The 27,751-nt window shown below is 44.5% G+C and overlaps 1 protein-coding gene across 1 annotated transcript in view; it reads right to left on the bottom strand.

Annotated features, from left to right (window-relative positions):
* plch2a (phospholipase C, eta 2a) overlaps nucleotides 1-27,751 on the bottom strand; it is a 237,626-nt gene that overhangs the window by 32,369 nt on the left and 177,506 nt on the right. Inside the window, exons 7-11 of the mRNA XM_079523685.1 lie at nucleotides 23,009-23,179; nucleotides 8,533-8,626; nucleotides 5,713-5,916; nucleotides 5,177-5,297; nucleotides 1,677-1,848 (exon numbers count right to left, since the gene is read on the bottom strand). Of these exons, the coding sequence (XP_079379811.1) occupies nucleotides 1,677-1,848; nucleotides 5,177-5,297; nucleotides 5,713-5,916; nucleotides 8,533-8,626; nucleotides 23,009-23,179 (762 nt within the window). The remainder of the gene's footprint in view (nucleotides 1-1,676; nucleotides 1,849-5,176; nucleotides 5,298-5,712; nucleotides 5,917-8,532; nucleotides 8,627-23,008; nucleotides 23,180-27,751) is intronic.

The following is a 27,751-nucleotide window of genomic DNA, read 5'->3' as shown; positions in this document are numbered from 1 at the left end:
ATAACTTTAAGTGCAAGTTATTTATGACTTCTGGCCACAGCCATGAATTATTATTATTATTTTGCTCCAGAGAGGTTTATGGATTGGTGGTATTTGTCCAAGGGTAAGCAATCATCCTCAATCCCAGTGTCTAGGGGGCGGCATGCAGTGCTCCGATTGGTGTGTGTCTGTGTCTGTGTCTGTGTCTGTGTGTGTGTGTGTGTGTGTGTGTGTGTGTGTGTGTGTGTGTGTGTGTGTGTGTGTGTGTGTGTGTGTGTGGTGGGGGGGTGGGGGGGTGTTGTTATTATTCTGACACTGGGGCACACATCCAAACTTGTGCCATTACTTTAGGGATTGTGCCAGCCAAGTTTCACATCCTTTGACAATCGTGGGACAATTTGTTGGCTAATAAAAGGGGAAATGAATAATGCACTTGATTCACACACTTCATCTTAATTGGACTTTTCACAGATGGAGCACGTTTGATTTATCTGGACAGAACCTCTCTCACCTTGACGAGGATCTGATTCAGCTGGACAGAACCTCTCACCTTGACGAGGATCTGATTTATCTGGACAGAACCTCTCACCTTGACGAGGATCTGATTTAGCTGGACAGAACCTCTCACCTTGACGAGGATCTGATTTATCTGGACAGAACCTCTCACCTTGACGAGGATCTGATTTAGCTGGACAGAACCTCTCACCTTGACGAGGATCTGATTTAGCTGGACAGAACCTCTCACCTTGACGAGGATCTGATTTAGCTGGACAGAACCTCTCTCACCTTGACGAGGATCTGATTTAGCTGGACAGAACCTCTCTCACCTTGACGAGGATCTGATTCAGCTGGACAGAACCTCTCTCACCTTGACGAGGATCTGATTCAGCTGGACAGAACCTCTCACCTTGACGAGGATCTGATTTAGCTGGACAGAACCTCTCACCTTGACGAGGATCTGATTTAGCTGGACAGAACCTCTCACCTTGACGAGGATCTGATTTAGCTGGACAGAACCTCTCACCTTGACGAGGATCTGATTTAGCTGGACAGAACCTCTCTCACCTTGACGAGGATCTGATTTAGCTGGACAGAACCTCTCTCACCTTGACGAGGATCTGATTTAGCTGGACAGAACCTCTCACCTTGACGAGGATCTGATTTAGCTGGACAGAACCTCTCACCTTGACGAGGATCTGATTTAGCTGGACAGAACCTCTCTCACCTTGACGAGGATCTGATTTAGCTGGACAGAACCTCTCACCTTGACGAGGATCTGATTTAGCTGGACAGAACCTCTCACCTTGACGAGGATCTGATTTAGCTGGACAGAACCTCTCACCTTGACGAGGATCTGATTTAGCTGGACAGAACCTCTCACCTTGACGAGGATCTGATTTAGCTGGACAGAACCTCTCTCACCTTGACGAGGATCTGATTTAGCTGGACAGAACCTCTCACCTTGACGAGGATCTGATTCAGCTGGACAGAACCTCTCACCTTGACGAGGATCTGATTTAGCTGGACAGAACCTCTCACCTTGACGAGGATCTGATTTAGCTGGACAGAACCTCTCACCTTGACGAGGATCTGATTTAGCTGGACAGAACCTCTCACCTTGACGAGGATCTGATTTAGCTGGACAGAACCTCTCACCTTGACGAGGATCTGATTTAGCTGGACAGAACCTCTCTCACCTTGACGAGGATCTTGCCCCTCAATGTCTCTGGCGAGGGCAGGTGTCCCGACTCGTCGGCTTTGATGTTGGACAGGTCCAGCTTTTCGGCCATGATCTCTACCAGGTACTGGGCCATCTTCTTCTGCTGGGGGACGCTGCAGTGGTTCTCAATGGACAGGATCACTGGGTAACTGTGGAGGCAACGTAGCAAACATACAACTTTTATTGTTTGTCCCATTTTGACCTGAGATCAGATTCTAAAAATGTCTTCTACATCCTGACAGTTTTCTGAAAAAGCTATGTTTCTCTGTCAGTGGTTCTTCGATTTTTCAAAAATAGCAGACCTACAAGCTCGTAGCGCGCCACTCGGTGGCGCGCTATGAGCTTGTAGATCTGCTATTATTCAATAGCTAAAGCATAACATAATGCTAACACCAAAAGGGGTTCCCACCCAGAATGTGTTATATTGTTTATTTGGATCCCCATTAGCTACTACCTTTAGTAGCAGCTACTCACATAACATACATTACGATAATAGGAAAACACTTTACAAGACAAAGTGAAGATGTTATTACAGTATGTTACACAACGTTATACAACAGGTAGTTCCGACGACGCAATCTGATTGGTTGAAATAGCTATCTACCCGTGGTTCAAAACGAGCATGACAGCACACCGACGGAGCATACAGTAATATTGGAATTCCTCCCACTGCACCGGGCCGGTATTGACAGCTCAGCTGTGTTGATTGGTGAGATGGTGCCTCTGTGACAGAGCACTGCTACTTTGAATCAACAGGGACTATTTAATGTCCCGGTCAAAAAAACTATTTACAGGGAAACAGAGATAGGAATAGCACAACTTTCTTTTTTGAGTGGTGCAACCACTCCAAGGAACAGCAATGTCCGTGACTCCGTGTTAACCTATGTGTTAACCTATGTGTGTGGCTATGTGTGTGGCTATGAGTACCAGTAGGGGCAAAAGTGGCGCTGTTGTGCCAGAAACAGAGAGAGAGAGATAGTGTTGCACTGTTGCCTAGTGCTAATTACAGAGAGAGAGAGAGAGAGAGAGAGAGAGAGAGAGAGAGAGAGAGAGAGGCAGGGGGAGAGGGGAGTTGCACCACTCAGTTCACACAGGTGTGATTTTTTATTTTGAGAGTGAATTGCCACACAATATGAATACATTTTAAGGTGTTTTGTTTTGTTGGTAACGGTTGTATAATCGTAATATTACACACTTCAGACGCGATGCTTGCGGAATCCGGCTCCGCCTCGTTCCTGACAGCATCACTGTCGTGCCAGTAATCATGGTAAAGCACACCCTCTCGTGTAATATTGCTTCATTTAAAGCAATCTGGGAACCCATCAAATTTGCCTCTGACTCAGCCATGGTGTCTCAGAGGCAAATTCGAAGGAAAAAAGCACACCTGTGTGAAGTGAGGGACGCTTTTATCATCATACATCATCATACATACATCATCACATTCCGGCCAATCACTTTTTGCGTCCTTTTTATTCTCACATTCCGTGCTCAGTCAATCAAATCATCACTATGGGGTACACACAACATACAAAGCTGGGCATAGGAGGGGGGCTAGCGCCACTCAAAAAACAAATGTTCAGGCACCACTCAAATCCCCAGTCAAGAGACCGGATGTCAGCACGATTACGCTCTTTCAACACTCCTCTTCCAGTGGTGCGTCTTTGTTTTCATTCCTACTAAGAACAAACTCTACACGGCAACAGGAGTTGCCAACAGATTCAGCTGCAAAGCTCGCCTTGAGAGATTGCATTTAAGTAACCTTTTTGCCAGTTGCAAAAGCGTGAAAGGTGAATCTCTGAAGCTAGAACCTACGAAAAATCTATGGATCCGCCAAATGTCCCCATACACCTCTATTCCAAACAAACATGACTTTACTTAGATCTTTTGCCAGTTGCAAAAACGTGAACGGTGAATCTCTGAAGCTAGAACCTATGAAAAAGCTATGGATCCGCCAAATGTCCCCATACCCCTCTATTCCAAACAAACATGACTTTACTTTGATTTAACTTCAAGAAACTTTGATAAAGTGGGTAAAATGTCATGTATTTACACATTAGTCTGCACATACTGTACGCACAGCTTTATCCACCGGTACGTCTCCATTATCATTTACATAGCATGGACATACAATTTACAATTTACAATTTAGGCATTTAGCAGACGCTCTTAATCCAGAGCGACTTACATTAAGCAACATACACACCCAGATAGAGACACACGCACATGCGCACACACACACACACACACACACACACACACACACACACACACACACACACACACACACACACACACACACACACACACACACACACACACACACACACACACAGACGTGCTGGCCATTGGGAAATTCGGGACAACTCCCGAACAGCCGGTCCAGTCCAGCCGTTTTTTTTTATTTTATTAAAAAAAAAAAAAAATCATATATATTTTTTTTTAAATCCCTTTTGTGTAAAACAATGCAGCACTGTCTTCTGTGGCAGGTATAAACATGACATCCATGGACAATGATTTTAGGTCACTGTAGGACCTAAAGTGACCTAAAATGCGCTCGCACGCCCTTGATTCGTCAAGGGCCTTTGGCCGCGCGCCATCAGTTCACTGGCACGCAGCCTTTGGCCGCACGCCTAGAGGGCCTCTGCAACTCCACTTCCCGGGCTGAATTATGGGCCCACCACGTCCCTGCACACACCTCTTTATATTACCTGCGAGACTTGGTCTATTAATAGCACTTTTTCGTAGCAATCTCCAGATTGTGCGTCTATATGATTACCACCTTCTCTGAAGAGGTGGGAATCCCTCGGCATCTGCTGGTGTGCTGTACAGTGCGTGCGTGCGTGCGTGCGTGCGTGCGTGCGTGCGTGCGTGCGTGCGTGCGTGCGTGCATGCATGCTTGCGTGCATGTGCATGTGCATGTGCATGTGCATGTGCATGTGCATGTGCATGTGCATGTGCATGTGCATGTGCATGTGCATGTGCATGTGCATGTGCATGTGCATGTGCGTGTGTCTCTATCTGGGTGTGTATGTCCATGCTATGTAAATGATAATGGATAATGGAGACGTACCGGTGGATAAAGCTGTGCGTACAGTATGTGCAGACTAATGTGTAAATGGAGGCTCCCAGTTCGAACCCGGGTTCCCCCAGAGTTAGTGTCGAAGTGTCCTTGAACAAGACTCTGAACCCATAATTGTTCCCGATGTGCTGCAGGTTGGTGCCTTGCATGGTTTCCTCCGCCATCGGTGTATGAATGTGTGTGTGAATGGGTGAATGTAATGCACAATCTATGTAAAGCGCTTTGGATTAAAAGCGCTATATAAATGCACCATTTACCATTTGCCTGAAAAACCATGAAAAACCATAAACTATATAGTGCTAATCTCATTATCCACATCCCAGTAAAAGGCACAAGCACACAGGTGCGAGTGAGTGGGGGTGGTGAGTCGATGGGGATCGAGTGTGTGTTGAACTTACTCATTCTTGACGAAGGCGTACTTGTTGATGGTCTCGATGACGTCCTTAAAGAGGATCTTGGAGGTGAGCGTGTAGCCGTGGTGCACGATGGGCTCGCCGTCCTGGCCATCCCAGCAGTCCACTGTGGACCACATACACACCGCCATGACACAGTGAAAAGGACAGACACATCACTTCCTTACTGTTAAACTGCACGTGCGTGCGAGCTCTGGTCCATATAGCCTTACAACCCTAATTAGAAGGACTTTTTCCTTCTAATTAGGGATGTACTTTGCTTACTTTATTTGTTTATTATTGACGAGACAAGCATATTAATGAACGTTACAAATAAATGCAACGTAAATACATAGTCCCCACACAACACATACAAACTAAACAGGCAGGCAGTGAAGCACATTACTGGTGTAATTACTGGGTAATGTCCCGATCAAGGTGTTTTTGCTCCCGATCCGATTCCGATCATATGAATATGACGTGATCGGCCCGGATTTCCGATGTGTGTGTGTGCACGTGCAACATGTGCATTCAAAGCTGACCTTCCACACAGCGGCAGCCGGCCTGCAGCACCCAGGTGTACATGTCCACCCTGGACTGGGACATGAGCTGGTCTCCCATCAGGTAGGTGTTGTGTGACGAGGCGATGAAGTAGTTGCACAGTGGCTGGGTCATGTCCTGGATCACCTCATAGTGCTCTGGGTTGAAGATGTCCCCCGCTGGGCTGCGCATGTAGTTGGTGAAACCTATGGGGACGGGGGGGACAGTGCATGTTTAGATATGCATGTTTATATATGTGCATCTACAAGCTACGAGCATCTACAAGCTCATAGCGCTGCACCGAGTGCCACGCTATGAGCTTGTAGATCTGCTATTTTTCAACAGCTAAAGTTTAAAATAATGGTTAAAGTGGTTAAAAGCTATAAGGCGACACCGATGCGGCCTCAGGCCTAAATGGTAAACTTAAAACAATGGCCCACAAGCTCAGTTAGTAAGTTACTAACTTGAGTTAATAATGAATTGCATTTTTATAATGAATTGCATTTTTATAGCGCTTTTCCAAGTGCTCAAAGCGCTTTACAATGGTTCATTCATTCATACATTGGGAGGTGAAGCGGCGAACAGTCGACGCCAGCGTCCTCACTTCCCACATTCACACACCAATGGTGGCAAGCTTACACCGACCGACTCATTGGAGGCAATGTAGGGTTCAGTGTCTTGCCCAAGGACACTTCGACATGTGGACAGGAGGAGCCGGGATTCGAACCGCCGACCCAGGGATCATTGGACGGCCTGCTCTAACCTCCTGAGCCACAGCCGTCCCTTCTTTTTTTCCCCTCCTCTCTCTCAATGGCCACTCCAGGGCTCCGTCATGAATTTATTACATGCATGTACGCAGCCGAGCCACCAGGGTGCCTCATTATATGTCGTTATACATGAGCAGAGGTAGCTGTTAATTGAATCTGGCATCTGTGCCACTTTTAATAAAGCATTGTTGGCTCAGCACATGATTAGCTTTAATATGGCGAAAAGTAATGATATCAGTGTTAAGTGGTAGATCAGACTAAAGGAGAATCACATTTAATTTAGGAACTCTCATATCATTGCTGTCAGGCAGAAACCATGTACTGTATCTCCATATTTTAAAGGGTTTTTCTCTTTCATAAATTAATGCCCTGCTTTGTCGTGTCGCTCACCCAATAGTTATAGGCGATCTACAAAGCTTGCATTGTGTCACTTCGCGGCTCATTGTGCGCTTGTAAATCTGCTATTTTAGCTATTTTTTTTTAACGTTTTGAAAATAAAAGAGGTTAATTCTGTTTGTGGGTTTTATTAATATTTTAACCAATTAAAAGTATTTTTTTTTTTTTTTTTATTGACTGAAAAGTAATTCTTTTTTTAATTTGCTACCCTTAATAGCTTGGAACATGCACGTCTTTTTTCAGACCTAAAAGCAAAGCAGCACGAAGATTAACCTGTGTTGCACAGCAGTATTTTTGTAGCAGCAGCAGTGCCTACTTAGTATTGTGCTGCTTTTCTGTTTGCTAGGGAGCTGGAGAGATGGAGAGACTCCCGTTACTGAACAAACAATATAGAGCTACGGTATCTAACACTTAACACTTTAGCCAAAATTGCAGCTAATGAAAAAAGCTCTGCGTTCAGACTTGAATGGTTAGAGCGGTGCGATTTTAATACAAAGTCAATGCAAAGACTTGCGCGAACGGGCGCGGCGCGACCTGGCGCAGTACAAACGGGACGAACCGAGGCGAATATATATATTCAGGTCTGAACGCAGCTTTAAAACAGGTGAGTAGTCATTACACTAATCCCTAATACAATGTGTACTGTCTTTAAGGAATAATATAACATGCGCACATGCTGCAAAACAACTTCACTTGTTAAGTAACATTGGTAAGAAACTGCAAAGCAGTCCCCTGTTTACAGGGCTATTTGCATAGCAAGATTATAAACTTCCACTGGGACTTAATTAGCTGATGGAAACAGACTGGCTATAACCTATAATAAGAACATCAATGTGAAAAGAATACGCAGTGGTGGAAAGTAACTAAGTACATTTACTTTGAAGTATTTGTACTTTACTAGAGTATTTCCAATACTTTTACTTCCACTCCACTACATCTCAGAGACATATATTGTACTTTTACTCCACTACATTTACCGGTATTTGAAAACTTTAGTTACTAGTTACTTTGATTATAATTATTACAAAACATACATTAAACACTTCAGCCCTATATACATTTCGGCCATTTGAAAAAATGCGTTGCGATGCGACGCATTGTGAGCTTGTAGATCGGCTATTTTCAAAAGATTTGTATACATGTGATAACTTGAAATGGCACATGCTGCACAGTGAGAGCTTACTACTTTTGGTACTTTAAGTACATTTTGATGCCAATACTTTTGCACTTTTACTCAAGTACTGTATGCACTTGAGCTCAGTGGCCTTGTGGTTAGAGTGTCCGCCCTGAGACTGGGAGGTCGGGGTTCGATCCCCGGCCGGGTCATACCAAAGACTGTAAAAATGGGTCCCAATGTCTCCCTGCTTGACACTCAGTATCAAGGGTTGGATTGGGGTTGGATTGGGGGTAAGTCCCTGCGACATACTAGCGTCATGTCCAAGGGGTGTACTTGTACATCAAGCTGCCTCACGCTACAGAAACAGGAGATGGGCTCCTGCCCCTATGGACCCCATGGCTCAGCAAGGCTACTTACTTACTGTATGTTTTGAATTCCGGACTTTTACTTGTAACAGAGTAGTTCTACAGTACTTCTGCAGTATACTTTTATGTATAAGTAAAGTACTTTTTCCACCAGAAAACTGAGAACACGACACTCACCATCAATACCCAGAACCCCCTCCTTCTGGTTCTCAGAGCATGGCTCAAACTTGTTGACGATCTCCAGACAGTGGTCCTTAGACACCTTCGTCATCTATGGAAAGGAGTAGAATACATTAAAAAATATAGTCCTCGCTGATACATTGTTAATGAAAGCTAATTAAAGCCTCAAGATTTAAATCCACTGGGCAAAACTCAACATTGTAGAGTGGAGCGTGCGAGGATGATAATCCAATTAACCCATTTAGACCTGAAGTCGATTCTACAAAATGACAGTTTTTATGTCTCAAACTATTTCATGTCAAGGACCCCCAAAATGATATGTATTTGGCCGCCGACCCCCATCTGAAAATATGTCGTTCCAGTACCAAAATTTGAGTTAAAAACATTGGCTCTGAAATAATATATTCAAAGACTTGCGCCACATTTTCACGATTTTTCAAAAATAGCAGACCTACAAGCTCGTAGCGCGCCACTCGGTGGCGTGCTATGAGCTTGTAGATCTGCTATTTGTCAATAGCTAAAGTATAACATAATGCTTAAAACCAACAGGGGTTCCCGCCCAAAATGTGTTAAGAAAGGCTTCCTACATGCCAGTTCTCTCCCCATGCCCAACAATGGAGTCTCCCGTTTGACAGCCACAGCCTTTATAACAAAGGAATGACGGGTCAATCACCGTGAGAGCGACACAGGGCAGGCCCTAGATCTCTGCCCTCAGTATTATGGGGCGGTTTCTCATGGCAGTCACATGGCATTCACAGGGCAGGCCCTAGATCTCTGCCCTCAGTATTATGGGGCGGTTTCTCATGGCAGTCACATGGCATTCACAGGGCAGGCCCTAGATCTCTGCCCTCAGTATTATGGGGCGGTTTCTCATGGCAGTCACATGGCATTCACAGGGCAGGCCCTAGATCTCTGCCCTCAGTATTATGGGGCGGTTTCTCATGGCAGTCACATGGCATTCACAGGGCAGGCCCTAGATCTCTGCCCTCAGTATTATGGGGCGGTTTCTCATGGCAGTCACATGGCATTCACAGGGCAGGCCCTAGATCTCTGCCCTCAGTATTATGGGGCGGTTTCTGAGCGACACAGGGCAGGCCCTAGATCTCTGCCCTCAGTATTATGGGGCGGTTTCTGAGCGACACAGGGCAGGCCCTAGATCTCTGCCCTCAGTATTATGGGGCGGTTTCTCATGCTGGCCCAATATGAGAGAGCTTAAGCCATGTGAGAACTAGGGATGCAACTCTAAATCAAACTAATCAGTTTAATGTATTATTAGAAATTATTTAAAAAAGAAGAAAAGGCTTAATTCTTTCCCACGATTTTTGTAACCCTTTTATTTTTTTCACCCAGTGTCAATAATTATCTAGTGTAATCCTGGGGCGCTACACTCCCTCTGCCAACCTGGAGAGAGCAACGGAATGACCTCATGTTTCCTTCAAATGCACGAGGAGTCCAAGCTACTTCTTTTCACCTGACAGGGGGGAGTTTCCCTAGCCTGGCTAATAAGCCGTTGGCAAAAACAAATTGTCTGCCGGCGGATTACGGTCTGGAGAGGCTCAATTGTACGCCCATTTCCTACACCAGAGAACTGGTGTGGCCAATCGGGACACGGTATGCAATATGGGCGGGCTTTGGTACAGTGACGTTCAATGCTTGAGACCTTTGACTGACAGTAGCTCTGACCAATTGCGTCAAAGAGAAAATGTTTGAACCCGCCCCCCGGGAAACAAGATCCATACACAGCATCTCCAGACTCAAATACCACACGACAGTGTGATTTGAGTCTGGCTTATTAGCCAGGCTAGAGTTTCCCTGGTTGGACGTACAGTAGCACGTGGAAGGAACACGTTATTCCAAACAGTTCCTTTTCCCCTCCATCAGGCACCCCGGCTGGCCAGGGGGAGGCAGTATAGAGACCAGGATTACTGCATGTTTTTAGTGAGGGTACGGGTACCTACCCTAGGGGACACGGGGAGAACATGCAAACTCCACACAGAAAGGCCCTTTTGGTATATGAAGTTATGAACCATAAGGAGAGCCCCGGAGAAAGGTTTGACACAGCAGACAGAGTGAGATGTTCCTTGATGATTTATTTCAGCAATACAGCATAGGCTCCTCCGACAGCCTTACGGCCTCGGAGAGAACTGACAAAGGTGACACCCACTGCATGTTATAGATGTATAAAGGTGACACCCACTGCATGTTATAGATGTATAAAGCATGGGACACAGGAACACAGTTGTGAGTACGGAGGAGACCATGAAGGACAGGCCTGGCCTGAATGTGCTAAACTATGGAAGATAGCCTTGTTTGAATAAAAGAAGGACTTTGCCTGGGAATCGCAACTCATTTTGTGCTACATTAGGAAAATAAGGTAATAATCCACGGACCCCTGTGAGAAAGATACGACACCCTTTTGCCAACCCACATCTTCTCCAGCGGGAATCGAACCCAGGACCTTTTATCTGTGAGACGACAGCACTACCGACTGGGGTAAATCTTTTTTTAATAAGATTAGCGTTTTTGTGCAACGATGAAGTACGTAATCAAAAATGCTTATTATGTTTGCACTACTGTTTGTTTGCACTATAGTTGTTGTGTCTTGTGTATATTGTCTTAAAGGACCACTTCACCACTTTTCAACATCTCTTCATATAATTGGTCCTCACTAATGTTCATGATAAAACACCACCATTTTTTCCTACTCAGTCTGTGTCTCATAGGAGGGCTTTGGGCAGTTCGGACACCCGTCCACCAGTGACATCATCATTAGGCAGATTTTTTTTTAAACAAGATTTGTTTTAAAATATATTTAGATTTGTATTATCGTGAGAACGATGGCTTCAACTTTTGCATTGCAACTTTTCAGGAAAAGAAAGCCTGCTGTTTCTATTAGCTTGGATTCACCATCGATGATGTCACTGGTGGACGGGTTTCTGAACTGCCCACAGCCTTCCTATGAGACACAGACTGAGTAGGAAAAAATGGTGGTATTTTATCATGAACATTAGTGAGGACCAATATTATAGGAAGAGAAGTTGAAAAGTGGTGAAGTGGTCCTTTAAGACTGAGAGTGCTTGGAGCAAAATTATTTTCATTGTATTTATACGCTGTATTTTTTATACATATGACAAAAATAAACCTGAACCTGAACATGAACCTGAACTTTATTATGCATGTACAGTATACTGTAAAGTAGGCATGTAACGATATATCGTATATCGCGATATATCGATATTATATCCCGACGATATGTATCGATTTATTAAAAATAAAAATAAAAAATAAAATTTTAGAGGGGGGCTAGTGTGTGATATGAAATGTGAGCTGTAATCATATTCCATCATATTCACGTGCTTTTGGAGAGAAATGAGACAGACTCCATGCAGTCACTTTCAGTAGTAGAGGCCTGCAGAGGGGAGCTGTATGTGTCTGTGACTGTGCCCAGTTGATGGTGGTCGTTATTGATGCTCATTAATACTGTACATCAAGGAAGGCAATTATGTTTGCAATGTAGTTAAATAAAAATTGTGAAAAAAGCTTGGGGGGGGGAAGATAAATCATTGTCTGTAAAATAATTGTGTTGAAAATATCGTGAAAAATCGTATCGTGAACCTCATATCGTGATGCGTATCGTATGGTGAACCTCATATCGTGATACGTATCGTATGGTGAACCTCATATCGTGATACGTATCATATCGTGAACCTCATATCGTGATACGTATCGTATGGTGAACCTCATATCGTGATACGTATCGTATGGTGAACCTCATATCGTGATACGTATCATATCGTGAACCTCATATCGTGATACGTATCGTATGGTGAACCTCATATCGTGATACGTATCGTATGGTGAACCTCATATCGTGATACGTATCATATCGTGAACCTCATATCGTGATACGTATCGTATGGTGAACCTCATATCGTGATACGTATCGCATCGTGAACCTCATATCGTGATACGTATCATATCGTGAGTTGAGTGTATCGTTACATGCCTACTGTAAAGGTTTAACGAGGTGGAGAGCCTGAAATGTCCTCAGATTACAGTTCATACTAGTCCGTAGTTATGATGGAGTCGCTTTACAGAATTTCATCCGTCTTACTTCATGTTCTTTTGGGGAAAGCGACACCCTTGCGCGAAAATAATATAAATTATGCTTGTAGGGAACGGAAGCAATCAGTTGGCTGGTGCACACACCCATATCTACAAACATGCATGTGGCGTAAATTACATTATGGCCAGCAGCAAATATAGAATTCTGCTGGTAAATTTGAACACACTGGCTATAGCAGAACCCCTGCTGCTGGCAGAGAAAAACAACTGAATTAGACATGATGGACAGATAGATGACACCACAATTTATCCCATTTTGGGCGGGAACCCCTGTTGGTGTTAGCATTATGTTATGCTTTAGCTATTGAAAAATAGCAGATCTACAAGCTTGTAGGTCTGCTATTTTTGAAAAATCGAAGAACGACTGACATAGAAACATAGCTTTTTCAGAAAACTGTCAGGATGTAGAAGACATTTTTAGAATCTGATCTCAGGTCAAAATGGGTTATTTAATAGGCACTACTGATCGCGCACACGCACGCGTGCACACACACGCACGCGCACGCACACACGCACGCGCACGCACACACACACCACACACCACACACCACACACACACACACACACACAAACACACACACACACACATACACACACACACGTACACGTGGTGAACTAATTGACATGAAATAGAACACATGGAATCTAATATATTTGAAACACAAAGCACTGCAGTATAGTAGGTATACCTGCGGTAAATGCGGTAGCTAATGATGCCTGCAGAGGAGACATCACGCCACATCTTACAGTAGCTTCCTTTAACCCATTCTGACCTGAGATCAGATTCTAAAAATGTCTTCTACATCCTGACAGTTTTCTGAAAAAGCTATGTTTCGATGTCAGTCGTTCTTCGATTTTTCAAAAATATCAGATCTACAAGCTCATAGCGCGCCACCGAGTGGCGCGCTATGAGCTTGTAGATCTGATATTTTTCAATAGCTAAAGCATAACATAATGCTAACACCAAAAGGGGTTCCCGGCTACTTCTCGCCCAAAATGGGTTAAAAAAAAGACTCCAAAACAACAACAACATCTAATTCACAGTGAGAGGCAGTGAGAACACAATGCTGTCTCTGCTGTCGGGAAGAAACCACCTAACTCCAAAATGTTCATTTTTCAGGAAATGAAAAACCTTATTTTTTGAAAACGAAGCAATACTGCCTCATCAAAGTTGGTGTTTGACTTCATATATTGTCAATTACTTGCACGAGAGGTGGAGAGGTGGTGGAGTTTTAATTTAACTTAATTTTTTTAGGTTTTCTGAGCTCAATTGCACCCAAAACAAAAAACGGAACTTTTAACATTCAGTAGATTTATTTTTCTGTGGTGTGGGGTTTTATGGCTCAAACAGGTGCTCTGAGTTTCCTGCTGTTTGTGATGTAAGAGAATATTAACACATAGACGTAAAGGCTGTTCAATCGCACTGATTTATGCAAAAAAAAAGGAGGTTAGGAGGTTTCCTCCCAACAGCAACGATAAAAAATTCTCTCTTTTCAGCCCGTGGAGCCACAAGCTGTCGGCACTAGTAGCCAAGTCTACTAATTCCACAATTACCCAAGGATTATTGAGCAATGAGCACCGCTTTGCTTCAGGGCCTCAAAGGTGAGTCTACTAAATGTTGGGTCTGCCACCTTGATCTGAAAGCAACTGGCACCTTTTCAATAATTCACTCTCTTTGAGTCACTGTAGCCAAGTGAGATGAATTCTCCAAGCTGCTGCAAAGGTCTATGGGGTGCTTTGTAAAGGTCTATGGGGTGATTTTAACATAGATTAACCTGAGTGTACAGATAGCGTATAGACCTTGTAGGGCCATTTGCAGATGATGGATGAATAACTACTTCTGAATTAGGATAACTCACAATTATAGATCTATTTGGATTTTGGAACAGACCTATTATATACTATCTTAATTTCATTTTAACCCATTTTGGGGCGGGAACCCCTTTACTGTAGGTGTTAGCATTATGTTTTGCTTTAGCCATTGAAAAATAGCAGACCTACAAGCTCATAGCGCGCCACCGAGTGGCGCGCTATGAGCTTGTAGGTCTGCTATTTTTTTTTAAATCGAAGAACGACTGACATAGAAACATAGCTTTTTCAGAAAACTGTCAGGATGTAGAAGACATGTTTAGAATCTGATCTCAGGTCAAAAAGGGTTAAAGAAACGGAGTACCTGTCAGAGGTAGTACTTAATGCATTACCTTTTATCAGAGTCCTCGGAGGCCAGTCTATGACGTCAGTTTATGTCTGTACTAGAGACCCGCGGATGTAGCCGCTGTTTCCGCGGGTAATTAACCGCAGTTTAGGGTGGTCAATGAAATTAATATTGGATAAACCGCGGGTGAAATAATGAGGGACATAAATTAATGGCATCTATCTATCTATAGGCTTATTATAGTTATTAAAATGCACAAAATATCGGCGTGTGTGCGTTAGTAGTATTTTAATATTACATACAATTCCATCTGGCACAAATTAGCCGCCTATACACATTGGCTGAGGTCCGTGTAAAACAACAACACGGTGGACTACAGGCAGCTATAGGAGGGACTGAGAGTGATTTAAGTTCTTAACCGTGCCGACGACGGCTGGATATGCCTTATGAAAAGACGTTGCGATGTGAGAACATGAATGAAGACCAAGCAGACGGCTTGTCCATGGATATAGATATATACTTGAAAGATTTAAATATATATTTGAAACCACCGGAGAGACGGGTGGCAGCCGGAAATTAGACGGCACCCGGGAGCAGTATGGGTTGGCGCCCCAGCCTGTGTCTTCCGTGAGGAAGAAGCCCAACAAACCCATGGTGAGGCCTTTAGGAGGGCCATTCAAGCCTCAAGCGGAGCCTGCGGCACCACCAAGGGCAAGGTGGAGCCTGCGGAACTGTTGCGGCTCGAGAATCCACCATTCCTGAATAAAGTGCCTGGTGCTGGGAGTCTGGTGCAACGCACAGGGCCTGACCTGGTGAGAGCAGGAGTGGACCTGGTGAGACGTAGGAGGGGCCCGGACAGGAGTCAACCCACAGAGCCTAGTCCTTCCACGCGCCAGAATGGTACCTCCCAGTCCCGGCAGAGTAGTTCAGGAAGAACGGATTGTGTGGCCCTGGTTTTTCCCTAATGGGACTGATCGAGGGTAGCTACTGGGACGTAAGTCGGGACTTGATCACCCCGGCTGGGTCACCTGAGTGAGGGGTATGATGTTGCGAGACCCGAAACCCCGATGACCTTAGGCAACATCACTGAGGATACGTCCCAGGTGCATCCATGTATGTATGTATTTTGTTTAGAAAGAAATTGAAAATGAAATTCATTTTTTGTTTGTATTATTTTGTAAAATGACAACCATCTGTGTTAACTTTTTCTGGTTAGAGGACTACGAAAAACTGGAATTTTGTTTTAGGAAAGGTATTTTTGCTTTAGCAGACTTTTTATGCAAAGCGTGGGAAAAAAGGCAGAATGTTTTGTTTGTGTAAAAAAAATGGAAAAAAAAATGAAAAAGATAAACTGTTTCTTGTACACAATGCAATACTGACGCAATGATTTGTATGGTGTGTCCTATAAGTCCATGTGGGCTGGGCGCCTTTGGTGCATGACACAAAAATACAGAATCTATCTTTTATACAATCACTACGCGACGTCGGTGAATGATAGTGGTGATAGTGGTACAAGTGTGTACTACTGTAGACTGTAGTATATAATCCCATGTGCTTCCCTGCACTGTGGTTGGCGGTTGGTGCGGTTGATATAAATAGGATGACATAATGAATGCGGTTGGATAATGGGCAGATAATGAATGTGTACACGCGGTTTCGGGTGACAAAAACCTCCATCCGCAGGTCTCTATACTCTGTATATATATAGTCTGTACTATATGACAGCAGCACAAACGTCACACGCAGCAGTGTGGTCAATCTGCGAAGCCGATTGCCCGACAACTCATGCAACGTGTTATGAGATTGTAGGTCTGCCGTCTTCACTTTTTGAAAATGTTTGGTAACATACAAATATAACACCTAAATGCACCTATTCCCAAAATAGATACACCAAGTAGCGAGAAGTTGGCAAAAGAGCTGTGCTCTCAAAGCGACAAAGCGTTCTATTTCTGTCATTTGTGTTGTGCTTCAGTCTCGACACGTTGCTCTGCCGGCTCCGCAGAGCAGGCCAGGGAACCCGGGGGCGAGACAGACTGTGTGAGAAGGAACCCTCACATCTCCACTTCTGATGAAGACCGAGATCAAAGACTCAAATGTGGGGGGAAAACAAGAAAAACTAAAACAGAACCCAGCGGCCATTCCACTGACTGTATGATCACTTGTGTTAGCCAGGATCAAGGGTCTTATATATGCCCACCCACCTATATCCACTTATCCCAACCTGTCCGCTTAATCCACTGGTGGTGGGAAAGCCGCCGTGGGAATATAATGATATACTCCTCATCATACTGTAGCCCAAAACGGCAACGCCAGCTTGACAGTATAGCTAATCTTATGGGTCACTTTAACTTTTGGTAATTGTATCGTCTACTCTACTCAGGCTTATGTGAACACCCCAGTTGCTTCATTCAGTATTTAGATATTTGATATTCATTTTAGCTGCCCCGCCCCCTTCCTATACAAACCCATTATGACCTCAAATTCCAATTTTTTTGATAGATTAATCAAAAACACCCGTCCCTTTTTCTGTTGAATGATATTGTCCTTATTTTAATAATTTTTATCCCATGATTTTGTAACCTATTTTTCACCCCTGTGTCAATTATCTAATGTGATCCTGGGCTCTACACACCCTCCGCCAGCCTAGTCCCCATATATGGGGGACATGGGGAGAGCAACGGACTTGAATTCATGCTTCCTTCATGCCTGAGTGTCCAAGTTGCTCCTTTACACCTGACAGGGGGGAGTTTCCCTGGTTGGACGTAGCGCGTGGAAGGAACACGTTATTCCAACCAGTTTCCCCTCCATCAGGCGCCCCGGCTGGCCAGGGGGAGGTCGTTTAGAGACCAGGATTACTGCATGTTTTTTGTGAGGGTACCTACCCTAGGGGACACGGGGAGAACATGCAAACTCCACACAGAAAGGCCCTTTCGCCAACCCCGCCTTCGGGTATGGGCACTGATGACGCGGAGGAGGAAACACGCCGCCAGCACCCACAGCGAACCCAGGACCTTCTAGCTGTGAGGCGACAGCACTACCAACTGTGCCACCGTGCCCCCGATATTGTCCTTCTAATACGTGAAAAAATCTTTTTGGTATTTTAGCCTCCTTCGGCCTCCTACTAGGTTCTTTTCCAAAAACATTATTGAAAAAAATAAATGAAAACCTAATTGGTGTCGAAGTGTCCTTGAGCAAGACTCTGGCGCCTTGAATGTGCCACAAGAATTCTGAATCCATGGGTACTAAATCCAGTGTTAGTGTGATGCCGAGACCTGATACGAGTGCAACCAACCATAGCCAAATAATCAATCGTTGCGTAGAGACCATTTCAGTTTGTTTTTAAATGGACATTTTTTTTGATTAAAGTAGGGATGAGATTATTCGTGGCAGTCTTCTAATATCGATTTTCATATTTCAAAATCAATTCGATGCTAAATGGCCACTGATTTATTGTTTACACCGACGGCTGTTGGACGGACACAAACACATGTGCACACACACACACACACACACAAACACATATGCACACACACGCACACGGTAAATGGTGCATTTATATAGCGCCTTTATCCAAGGCGCTTTACAGAGATTGTACATTACATTCACCCATTCACACACACATTCATACACCGATGGCAGCGGAAACCATGCAAGGCACCAACTAGCGCATCGGGAGCAATTAAGGGTTCAAGGACACTTCGACAGTAACTCTGGGGGAGCCCGGGTTCGAACTGGCAACCTTACGGTTACCATCCAGGCACTCTAACCCTGAGCCAGCCAGCCGCACGCACGCACGCACGCACGCACGCACGCACGCACGCACGCACGCACGCACGCACGCACGCACGCACGCACGCACGCACACACACACACACACACACACACACACACACACACACACACACACACACACACCTTCATGAGGTGTGCTGCTGCAGAAGAAACCACAGCTCTAATCACATCAGATGCATGGCTATGATGATGTCATATTGATTCATTGTAAGCCAGCTGAGTCAATAAACATTATGAAGGAATAATATAACGTGCCTATTTTTGTGCAATTTCCATTTATTTAACCCATTTTGGGCGGGAACCCCTTTTGGTGTTAGCATTACGTTATGCTTGTAGGTCTGCTATTTTTGAAAAATCGAAGAACGACTGACATAGAAACATAGCTTTTTCAGAAAACTATCAGGATGTAGAAGACATTTATAGAATCTGATCTCAGGTCAAAATGGGTTAATGATCCCTTTATTCTTCTCATTTTTTTCATTGCCAAGAACAGTCACAAGCCACAGTTTGATTTTCGATTTTGGTCAGTCGTACAAATTCTCAGATGAAAGTTGCATCACATCGAATCGATCCATGGCGGCCTTCTGCCTCAGAGCACTGAGATGAGGTGAAGGTCTGCAGGCCTTCTGCCTCAGAGCACTGAGATGAGGTGAAGGTCTGCAGGCCTTCTGCCTCAGAGCACTGAGATGAGGTGAAGGTCTGCAGGCCTTCTGCCTCAGAGCACTGAGATGAGGTGAAGGTCTGCAGGCCTTCTGCCTCAGAGCACTGAGATGAGGTGAAGGTCTGCAGGCCTTCTGCCTCGGAGCACTGAGATGAGGTGAAGGTCTGCAGGCCTTCTGCCTCAGAGCACTGAGATGAGGTGAAGGTCTGCAGGCCTTCTGCCTCAGAGCACTGAGATGAGGTGAAGGTCTGCAGGCCTTCTGCCTCAGAGCACTGAGATGAGGTGAAGGTCTGCAGGCCTTCTGCCTCAGAGCACTGAGATGAGGTGAAGGTCTGCAGGCCTTCTGCCTCAGAGCACTGAGATGAGGTGAAGGTCTGCAGGCCTTCTGCCTCAGAGCACTGAGATGAGGTGAAGGTCTGCAGGCCTTCTGCCTCAGAGCACTGAGATGAGGTGAAGGTCTGCAGGCCTTCTGCCTCAGAGCACTGAGATGAGGTGAAGGTCTGCAGTGCAGATCAATGTACAGTACAGGTACAGTACTGGTGTCAATAACAGCCACAATCAATCCTGATTGACGTTTGCGTAAAAACCAACATGCGGCCCCGGTATAGTAAACACCGGATTATCGAGCGCATGCAGCAGAGCATACATATGTTTGCCAATTTAGTTTTTTGTCAGAAATGACTTAAATACAGATTCTGAATCGTTAACACCTTGAGGGCCCGGACCTATTTAATCCATTAATAAAATGTGCCCATCATTTATAGCGCCCGGACCACTTTTACCGGGGGACCGGAAGTTGTTGTGAATGTCTGTGTAGCAGCTAACAATAGCCACACCACTCTAGAGTCGATCGACAACAACGGGAGGTAAGAATAAATCTATCGCGACTAGCGACTGGACCGCGGAGCACCGTCTAACACAGGATCCTTTTTAGATCGCGAGTTATGAACGTTTTAAGATTTTCCTAGGCTGTGGAGCGATGCGATCGGTTTTGATATCATTAATCTCCGTCCCATTTATCAATCTCCGTCCTGGGCAACTGACCGTGAACTTGAACTTGACAGTGATCTCTGTCTGGGGCCCTTAAACTGTTAACAGGTTTTAACAGGTTTATTTGGTCCATCTAAATAAAAAATATCTTATTTTATAGCACCCATTCCATTCCACATTCCCAATAATGTAGCTAAGAGAGGTTAGGACCACATGAACCCTAGTATATCCTGATTCTGGGGCGAACATTTTGTAAAAAAATACCAGATCTAAATTAAGAACATTGTTGAGACATTTTCTGATATTTTGAGTATTCATATTTACCCCAATCCTGTACTAATTATTCTGAGACTGTCAGAATGCATCTCTATTAGTGGTGTCAAAAAATATCGATATGAATCGATAATCGATTTTAACATCAACGATACGACTACATCGATGCACGTGTGTCTGGATCGGTCAAAATAGCGTCTGGATCGGACGTTGGTTCGATCCTAAAGTTGTGAATCGATATAATTCAACTAACTGCGGGAAAAACACAGATGTACAAGCCCAAAGCACTGTGCATTGCGACGGGTAGATAACTTGTAGATCTGCTACTTCCAGCGCAGGAAGGGCGCATGCTTATGACGCTCTTTAACTTTGCATCAGTAGCCAGCAACAGTCACAACACACGAGCAGCGGACGGGGTGCACAGGCAGATCCGACACAACTTTATTGCACACATCTGTGCTTTCATCCACGCTTCCATAGCCTTTTAAATCTTATTTCCCATCCACGGGCACAAGCAGTGATATCAACAGCTTCCACCCGATCTGTGGTGGTGTTCTGTTGTCTGACGAGGGAAGCTACTAGCTAGTAGCTAGCATGGGAGCTAACGTTAGTTTAACGTCCATATAGTCAGAAGGAGTCCTCCTTATACACTATGTACTTTCCATCCGTTCCCAACCCCTCACACTCGCTGCTGCGTTTACACGGGCAGACACAAAGACGAATGGGAACATCGTTGCGTCTGCCCGTGTTTAATGGTCAGGGTTTCACTGTCCACAGCAGGCAGTCAGACCTGTCAAACTATGCACTTCCAAAACTCAGAGACATGCCACCACCTATAAATTCAAACCCACCTCTGGAATATTGCTATAGCTTTCATTTATTGTATTCCATAGTCTTAGTTTTTCTCTAATAAAGTTGGTTTTATTTGTTTTCTCATGTTCTCATTGAAAAGTGTCTAAGCATTATATAAATAATATTATTATCACTATTATTATTACTACTTGTTTTATTGCCTATGCTTATGTAGTCACTATTCATTGATTCACTCATATCCAAATCCATTTGAAAAAAAAGCTCACTGCTCAGGTCAAATAGGCCTATTGATATGCGATTAAAATGTGATTAATTGAGATTAATTAATCAATCACAAAGCCTCCAATTAATTAGATGTTTTTTAATGAAGTCCCAACCCTATTCTTTATAGATCTAGCTTCAAATAAAAAATCTATAGAAGGTTAAATGTGTCAGATCGCAACGTATCGTATCGAATCGCATCAAATTCCATGAAGTTCCACAAAATCGAAATCGTATCGATTTGGAATGAATCGAATCGAATCGTTCTGTATATAAAATGTATCGTCCCCGAATCGCATCGTAGCCCATGCGTATCGATACGTATCGAATCGTCTTGTAAGGGAGAGATGCACACCCCTAATCTCTATGTTGCGGAGAAGAGAGCACATCGACAACTTCTCTCGTTATGGTCTGATTACAGCAAAAAAAATTAAATAAAATAAAATAAAGAGAGACATTGGAAAAAGGAGGAGGCTCTTGCATACAAACATTGGCTCAATGAAATGACTAAGTGTACACTTGACTAAGTGTACACCTGAGATCAGATTCTAAAAATGTCTTCTACATCCTGACAGTTTTCTGAAAAAGCTATGTTTCTAAGTCAGTCGTTCTTCGATTTTTCAAAAATAGCAGACCTACAAGCTCGTAGCGCGCCACTCAGTGGCGCGCTATGAGCTTGTAGATCTGCTATTTTTCCAATAGCTAAAGCATAGCATAATGCTAACACCAAAAGGGGTTCCCGCCCAGAATGGGTTAAGAGAATAGGGTACTCCTAAAATTAAAGAGGGACAATGCTGCCCCTCGTTCGTTTCCTGAAGTACTTAGCGGACAAGCCAGGTCACCATTGGTGTGGTCGACTGTCTATCATCTTTTGAAGTGTTGTTTTTGTTTTCCATGGCAGCATTTCATCTTACTACTTTATTTTTACGTAATATCACTGAACATTATGAGTGCGAGGGATTGAGGGCTTTCTTTTCCTTTTGTCTGTCTCATTTGATCTTCTTTTTTTTTTACATAAAATTGTATAACATTTTATAATCTGTTCTTAATAAAACATATTTGACCAAAAACATTGCAGATCTAAAAGCTGTGAACTTCTGTAGATCAGAATTATTTTGTCAAAGACATTCATTTAAGGTGTACAGGTTTTTGAACCCTTTTTTATTGTTTATTTGTACAGACTAATCTATTATTATGATCTTGTAGTCTTGTGGAACATGGCACACCAACATTTGGCTTCTTTTATCTGTACGATTGCGTGACAAATAAATCTCTCTTGATCTTCATGTAGCTCTGATTCACTGCTCCAAGTATAAACCAGGCTAATTATTCAGGTGAGTGCCAGGAGTTATTTGTGTACCCGTGTGCGTGCGTGCGTGCGTGCGTGCGTGCCGTGTGAATACCTTCTGCTCTGTCTCCAGGAAGCGGGCCAGGTCGTCCGTGTCCATGTGGTCCTTGTGGTTGCTGTAGGTGAGCATGAGAAGGTACAGGTCTCTCCTGGTGGACATCATCTTGTAGAAGGAGCAGAACTCCTCAAAGTCCAGCGTTCCCTGCTGGTCGTCTGTGTCCGCCTCCTGTAAACACAACACACGCAGTGTGTGGGTGCTATGGGAGAAGGAGGACGTCTGCACACCATTTTGAATGCTCCCAAAAAATAATTTAATAGCCTACGAAAGCGGTAAAAAAGAACCACACAACGTTTCAGCCTCTGTGGCCTTCGTCAGGTATACTGAATAGCGGTGCATAAGACAGGTATATAAAGGCAGAGAAGTGGGCAGATAAACATCATCACTGAGTGAGCACACCTGGGGACGTTTCCCCAATTTGGGATTGAACTTGGCAATGACAGTCGACAAATAAAGCAGCCATACCCCATATCAAATACAAATATACATATCAAGTGTTATGCTATGGGAGCCTTCTGGCTCCCATAGCAATCTTCGTTCCTACTCTCACCTATATGGTCATGAAGTGTGGGTCATGACCGAAAGAATAAGGTCACGAATACAAGCGGCCGAAATTAGTTTTCTCCGACGGGTGGCTGGCATCTCCCTTAGAGATAGGGTGAGAAGTTCAGTCACACGAGAGAGACTCGGAGTAGAGACCCTAGGGAGGTCCTCGATGCACGTCCCACTGGGAGGAGACCTCGGGGCAGACCAAGGCGCAGATGGAGGGATTACATCGACTCACTGGCCTTGGAACGCCTCGGGATCCCCCAGGAGGAAGTTACTAATGTTGCTCTGGAGAGGAATGTCTGGAGCTCTCTGGTGGAGCTGTTGCCCCGTGACCCGACTACGGATAAGCGGTTGAAGATGGATGGATGGATGGATGCTATGGGAGCCCTCTAGAATTTGTCTGTCTGGGTGTCGCAAATAACTGGGCCAAATGTGTTCTGCATCATGTTAGTACGCCAAGGACGTAAATTGCAGTATATATTTTTTGCATTATTGTGGATAAGTTTGTGGTTACCTTTTCCATTTTGTAAATTCATAAACTCAGATGCATGGTCCCGCCATGATTGAGCAAGACTGTTGTCATCAATAATGAGGTCATCAATGTTTTTATGTTATTTTATTTGAAGGCAGATCGTTTTTGTCTCTTCAGAAGAACCAGAGAGAGAGAGAGAGAGAGAGAGAGAGAGAGAGAGAGAGAGAGAGAGAGAGAGAGAGAGAGAGAGAGAGATCATGAGTCAACCACGGAACGGGTCAGCGTCATTATTCAGATGTTGGTCTAAAGGCCTATTCATAGTCTGGATTTTTGGTGGTGAGGTGACCACCGCTCTGGTGGTGAGCTGACCACTGGAGCTGAAATAACGTTGAGCGGTGGTGAGTAAAAACAGAGAGAAGGGATGGAGCGGTGGTTTGCTCTTCACCGCGGCTCGTGACGTCATGTTGTAGTTCGGTGGTCACCTAACCACTGAAAATCCAGACTATGTATGAGCCTTGACTCCCCCCATTACGAACCCTGTCCCTAACCCTAACTCTAACCCTAACTCTAACCCTAACCCTAACTCTAACCCTAACTCTAACCCTAACCGCACGCAAAGCCACGTTGTCGGACTAATGCGCCGTCGGAATTACATCATGATAACGTCTGCCTGCCTTTGACATACTGTAATACTGGCTGAGCCATCGGGATGTCCCATTTTAGAGCAATTTATAGTCAGTGATTGTCACATGTCTCCAGAGTCATCAGTAACCAGGGTCTGCCGAAAGAGCAGGGGCTCCACTGGGAGCAGATAAGAAATGTATTTAAGGCCACCTCAACACGGTTGAATTTAACTCAAATCGATCATTCTGGCGATTAAATCCTGAAATACATTTAAGCAACCTTTACCATGACAGGCAATTTAAAAGGTGGTGGCTCTGCTGAACTGAGGTCAAGCCCATCCCGTAGTAACATGTACAGTGAGTGAGACATTTTATTTTTATTTTTAGTTTGAGGGGCGCTAGCGCCTCCTATGCCCAGCTTTCCGGTCGCACAATAAGGGCCTTTCTCGGCCCCACCTCTCTCCCACTGTTTATATTGCGTTTAGTTTCCAAGATGGCCGCAGCACCAGGAGGGGGTGGGGCGGACGTGAGCAGGCGGGGTCGACATATGCCCTTACTGAGCTGCATTCAAGACACTTGCCTTGTGTCTGACACCTGACTTGTGTCTGAACACAGCTTTGATGGATGTGTTCTGCCCCCCCCCCCCCCCCCCATCAAACAAAATGTTTGGTCAAACCATATGGGCTTCCATTGGAAATGCATTGGAACACAGACAAAAGACAGATACAAGGCAGACACAAGACAGGTGTCTTGAATGTGTTAATGCAGCCCAGTAAGGCAGTAAGGGCATATGTCGACCCCACCCGCTCACCTCCACCCCACCCCCTCCTGGTGCTGCGGCCATCTTGGAAACTAAACACAATATAAACAATTGGAGAGGGGTGGGGCCAAGAAAGGCCCTTATTGGAAAGAAAGGGAAAAGAGTAAAGGAAAAAAAAAAACTAAAAACTAAAATGAGAGTGAAGTCTGAGGTCCACATGGAAGCTCCATCTTGATTAGTGGACTCGTTTCCTTGTACAATTATTTTCACTTTCTGTTATTGGTCGTCATGGTTGACAGTTCCCACCTGATGTTGTGTGTGAGTCCTAACTGCTCCAGACCGTACTCAATAACTGCTAGCTTGCATAACGTTTTTAGACTAGGATTTAAGTCTAAGATGTACAGTTCAGGTTGTTTATATCCTCCAAAGAGAATGACACGATCCCCCACCATGCAACAGCCTTTCCACCATATCTGAGATGGTCCTTTCCCCTTGGGCTCAACCTTCTTGCAGGAGAAGGTCTCGGGATTGAATTTCCACAGATCAATGAAGGTCTGGTAAGAGTACTGGCCACTAACTATGTAGAGCTCTCCATTATAAGCAAAGAGTGAAATACACCAGTGTTTTAGATGAGGAAGCAGTGCACGTGTGCTGAGCCAGCAGTTGGTCTCCATTTCAAACACTCTGATGTGTACGTCTGTTAGGGTTGTTTGGTGCACTGTTTTTGTAATTACAAACATCTTTGTCCCGATGATTAAGGTTTGAGCATCCCATAAAGACTGTGATGGAGCGCCTATGGTGTCGATGTCAATACAAGACCAGACCATTGTGGTGGTGTCAAACTTGTACATTTCATTAGTAGACTTCTCCCAGTTCATCTTACCTCCACAGATGTACATGGCCTTCCCCAGAACACAGGCCGAGTGGCCATGCCTTCCCTGTGGAACTGTCCCAGAAACCTTGGGCTTGAACCATCGGTGAGTGTCAACATCAAATGCATAAAGCTCATCGTAGACCTTCATTGCTGCGCCCGAGCGCCCTCCCCAGACGTAGATGATATCGCCTATCAGCACAGCTGTGTGCTTGTAGCGCCTGGAGGGAACCTCAAGAGGACATTCTCTGTCACTTGTCACTGGAGGTAAAGTCATGCAGCGTAAAGACAGTGTGTTGAGGACGTGGACATTCATTTGATCAGCATCATTCCCAGGTTTACCCTCAAAGGAGTAAATGTTGTGTCCCACTCTCACTGACACAGTAGGAATATATGTATATCCATGATTATATTTACAAAGACAAGGAGTCTCTTTCAGATGTGCGGTCCAGTGTAACATTTCACACAGTAACAGCACTGGATTAAATATATTGGTCAACTCTTTCTCTGCAAAGACTGTTATTGCACACTACCACTTATATCAGGGAAGCGGCAACTACATCAGACCAAGCTTGGCCAATCCGTGAAGCCGATGGGTTGTCTTAGCCAATCAGGGAAGTGGATGCCTGTTAACACTTAGCGCGTCATTGCCGACGATTAAAGTCAATTGAAGCCTAATTTTGATACTGATGCTTAACGCCATTGCCGACGGCCTTCGGCAATTGAGCTTTTATAGCGCGTTCGATTGCTTGAGCCAAAATGCTACTCACGTTAGCCGGTTAGCTAGCTGTGTTGTTAGCACAGCACTGGATCGCCCATCTTAGATCGTCGTCGCCATAAGAATCCATTCTATCCATTTCTTTCAATCTAATTTTTCAATAAATGCTAGCGGCCTAAGTGTTAAGATCAATTGACATTAGCTTCCCTGAAGTGCTACAGTAGATCCATTACCAACAGCATCACCTTATTCAGTTGTAAACTTCATTGGGAAGAAATACTGGACCCATACCCACTTAAACCCCATACATTATAGAGTGAGATCCCTCGTGGCTCAATAATAGTGTATTTTCTGTTTTCACTCTATATTCAATATCTCAATATTTAAGCTTGTAGATCATCTATTTTCCGTGAAAGTTAGCTGGGGTTTTATCTATTCTAGTCTACATTTTGCCTACACAGTAACTCCACTCAGGGTAAGGGGAGGGGTAACCGTGCAATACTTATGGGAAGAATTGTAGCTATGGAATTGTATTTAGCTTCATTTAGATCGGAGAGAGAGGGGGACAGGCAGGGACGTCACTGACCATTATTTGGTTGCCCTACTCGTAGGATATTTGTACTGCCCCCCTCCCAACGAGAGCGCTGCTATTCCTCACGCAGATCGGCTATTTTCGCTGTTTGCGAGGACGCACACATGGGCGTGCGTTATTACGTGGCAGATAACATTTTTGAACAACCAGCTTTG

The sequence above is a fragment of the Electrona antarctica genome (genome assembly GCF_951216825.1).
Source record: "Electrona antarctica genome assembly, chromosome: 2".
Lineage (NCBI taxonomy): Eukaryota > Metazoa > Chordata > Actinopteri > Myctophiformes > Myctophidae > Electrona > Electrona antarctica.
This window is presented reverse-complemented; position numbering and strand designations above follow the sequence as displayed.